A 3,719-nucleotide genomic window follows, 5' to 3' on the forward strand; every position below is an offset into this window, starting at 1 on the left:
CTCTCTTATTAAGGAGGGTACCAGAAAGAAGTTCAAGTATCGACAAATGTTTCAAAGACAACCAATCATATTATATGACCAATTTGAGAGAGAAACAAAGTCATGAAAAGGCTTTCTCCTAAGGAAAAAAGCGAAATTGTAGTCACAGCATATCTGTTCATATAACTACATCAAATTATTGAACCTTTTCCAAGTTTAATTAACTTGTTTCAAGAATTAAAAGACGAAGCAGCCATTTAATGATTTGAAATAGTCATTTCATAGAGAAAAGCTTAGTTGACCTCCTTATGAAAGGTCAATCGAATACACCCATTAAAAAAGTCGCATGATTTTGCTGAAACCAGCCAACCATCGACATTTTAGATTTATAGCAAAAATGGACTAATCTTGGACTTTTCTCGACTGCATCTTTGTCGAAAAAATGATAAAAATTTTACTATCACTCTAATTCATGAAATATGCGAAACAGCAGAAACAGGAGTGAAATGAAGTGAGGGATTTAATCCAAACTTTTTTTTAAAGGGCGTGAAGTTGCGCTTGATGGGAAAAAGTAATTTCGGTGGATGTCAACTGTTCCACGCCATTTCGATGGACACTACTTTTTGCCATATGTGAGATTTTTCCTTCCGCTGCGTCGTTTGGGTTTTCATCCTTTTTTTTTCTTTTTCCGATATTTTATCAACTGATGAAACTTTTTTAGCGCTTTGTTGTTGCTGCTGTTGTCGTCGATGTAGAGGCCTTAACAGATGATGATGTCTGCGATGAAATGCCTTAAAATGCCGTTACACGTCGTTAAAAAAGAAAACAATAGCATGTTAAGCAAATGTTAGAGAATTAAAACATATACCTTAACCTTTACGTCATCAAAAAGTGGATCACGTCGAATATTTACATGATCCGCCGCTTCATCAGGCACAAATTCCGTTATTTCGACTTCATCTACTTGTATTTCCTCCGATGCCAATTTCTTGCTTTTTAACATCCTAATGGTTGTGAAATACTTGCATATCACTCTAAAAAATTAATTGCAGTAATATAGCATCCTTTCTGATTACCGAAATTAAAGCTATGTGCAAATAAAATTTCTACAATATCTAACAGAGAGGATGATGAAATCTAGTAAAATTAAAGCAATGAAGAGAATATAAGCTAACAATGGACAGCGTAAAACAAAAGAGTCTCTGTATCTACACCATGGACAATGACATAATTGTACCTACACAATGGACGATGCCAAAGACTAGCCATACCTCCATGATAACCCCGATAAAGCTTACAAACTCCTCCCCAATCCTTATATATATCCGAAACTGTTCAGTTTTTACAATCGAGCAGACAATACATCCTCTTCGCTTATCCTCCGCGGCTAAATCACAAACAGCGACATCTTCGCATATCCGCCACCGCTGGACAACAGACTACGATATTCCTTCTATTCGCTAAATACATTTCCCGTAACATATCCCCAACTCAACGGCTTATCAACTAACCGACAATCAAATTATTATCGAAGGCAATGACAAGGAACTTGTTAGTTGATCATATCGGTTGCTTATTGTGTAACTCATCACTGCTTATCAATTCATCGTGTAATATATACATATATATCCTACACCTTTTTTCTTGTTAACTAGTAATATTGTGCAAGAACAATATTATATCCTGAATAAATCTATATCGCTGAAAAACGAGTTCAACAGATTGGCTTGCCTGATACACCTAACCCAATAAATAATTATCCATTATCTGCCATCAGAATAGGTTGCCCTTTTAATATCACTACAGCTTTCTTATCATTTGTCCGGGAAAAAACATAGCTTACGGATGACAGAACCAGAAATAAAGAAGCGGTAATATGCAGCAAGTAAAAAACATTCCGCCACTAATCAAATACGTATGCGTTATTGATAAACTTGCTATAGCTTTTGCATGTTCATCCGCTGAAAACATTGTGATGAAAGTGCATAGTGTCATCAGGGAATATAAAAGTACTCATCCATTAACAAAACATTCCATTAAATATTTGAATTGTTCACTTACAACTGCACGATATATCAGTTAATTATAAACGATATCAGATATCACATTTCGAACTAACTACTAGACGATCTACCAGACTTAGATAATGTGAAATGCATAATACAGATATCGCTTATTGAATGTGGTATTTTTTGACTTTCAATGGTAACCATATCAATCGCTCGGAATATCCTTTTTTATATACCGCACCACCTGTGAGATGAGCTTTTTTTTTTGACTAAAATTGATGCAAAACCTTTAACAAGAATTTATTTGTTTTCTGAACTGGTCTAAATCGCTTCATTTTGAACACATCGCAGGTCCCGGCTTTTCATAAAACTTATTTGCAGCACCTCTTATAACAATGGCCTGTTTACGTGAAACTTATTTGCAGCATCCTCTTATAACAATGGCCTGTTTACGTGACGCTTATCTTTTTTTCATACATTTCCAAAATTTCTGATGTCTTCCGAAACCGTAATCAATTACTCACTGAATACAATGCAATTGAAACCAATATTTATTAAATTACGGAAGGGAACAAACCGTTCAAATGAGATTTTACTGCTAAAAATGAGAATAATTGAGAAGTCCCACTCCCACATAAACTTAAATTCGGATGTTTTAAACATGCAAATATGAAACGGTTCGACCACTTCTGGAAGTTAGAAATGATGGGTATCCAAAACCAGCCGAACGGAAACGATGACGAACAAGCCCTTGAGCAATTTAAGAAAAGTATAACGAAATAAGATGGGAGATACCAAGTTTGCTGGCTTGGAAAGACTCGAAAGATAAACTAAAAAGCCATAATGGATATGCTTCGGACGCCTTAAAACCTTGATCGGGAGACTTCAGAACAATGAAGACATACTTCGGCGGTACAACGAAATGATTCAGGATCAACTGCGGTCAGGCAAAATTGGGGGACTTTATCCTGATACGGATCAAGAGGGTGTAATTCATTATCTGCCTCATCATGAGATGATACCCCCCTCCTCCCCCCACAAATCTATAACGAAATTCAAAATAGTCCATGATGCTTCGGTGCATCTCAAGTGAACAAAAAGTTTAAACGAAGCCCTATATCGCGGACCTATCATGCTTCCAGATTTAGTAGGAATACTATTGCCGTTTCGAATGATGGAAAATGTAATCATAGCCGACGTCGAGAAAGCGTTTTTACAATTGGAACTGCATCAATCCGACAGAAACTGTACCAGATTCCTCTGGATAAATGATATCGAACTTGCGGTTACCGAGGAAAACCTGAAATGTTATCGTTTTAGAAGAGTTCCTTTTGGAGTAGTATCATCATCGTTTTTGCTAACAGCAACACTCAATCATCATCTGGAAACAATCGGAAGTCAGACAGCGCTAGAGATCAGGAGGAATTTATATGTGGATAACATTATATTGTCAGCAAATGGAACAAGGGAAGCCATAAATAAATATCACGAAGTGAAGGATATCTTTAAGAAGGCGGCGATAAATATTCATGAATTTCTTTCCAATGACCAAAACTTCAATAAGACAATACCGGGACAAGACAGAATCGAAGGAGGTGCAATAAAAATTCTTGGCATCACTTGGATAAACGATAAAGATACAATCAGAGTAACGTTAAAACCATGGATCGAACATGAACTCACCAAACGAAGTGTCTTGCACTTTGTTGCTTCGCAGTATGATCCTTTGGG

At 36.4% G+C, this 3,719-nt stretch overlaps 1 protein-coding gene across 1 annotated transcript; it reads right to left on the reverse strand.

Moving 5' to 3' along the window:
- Positions 1-566: 566 nt before the first annotated feature.
- Positions 567-982, reverse strand: LOAG_13523 (hypothetical protein; the record flags this gene model as incomplete). The annotated part of the gene is made up of 2 exons (XM_003149029.1): positions 567-770; positions 848-982. The coding sequence occupies 2 exons, from the start codon at positions 980-982 to the stop codon at positions 567-569; spliced, it is 339 nt and encodes a 112-aa protein (XP_003149077.1).
- Positions 983-3,719: the final 2,737 nt, after the last annotated feature.

The sequence above is a fragment of the Loa loa genome (assembly GCF_000183805.2).
Source record: "Loa loa unplaced genomic scaffold supercont3.218, whole genome shotgun sequence".
NCBI classification, from domain to species: Eukaryota; Metazoa; Nematoda; class Chromadorea; order Rhabditida; family Onchocercidae; genus Loa; species Loa loa.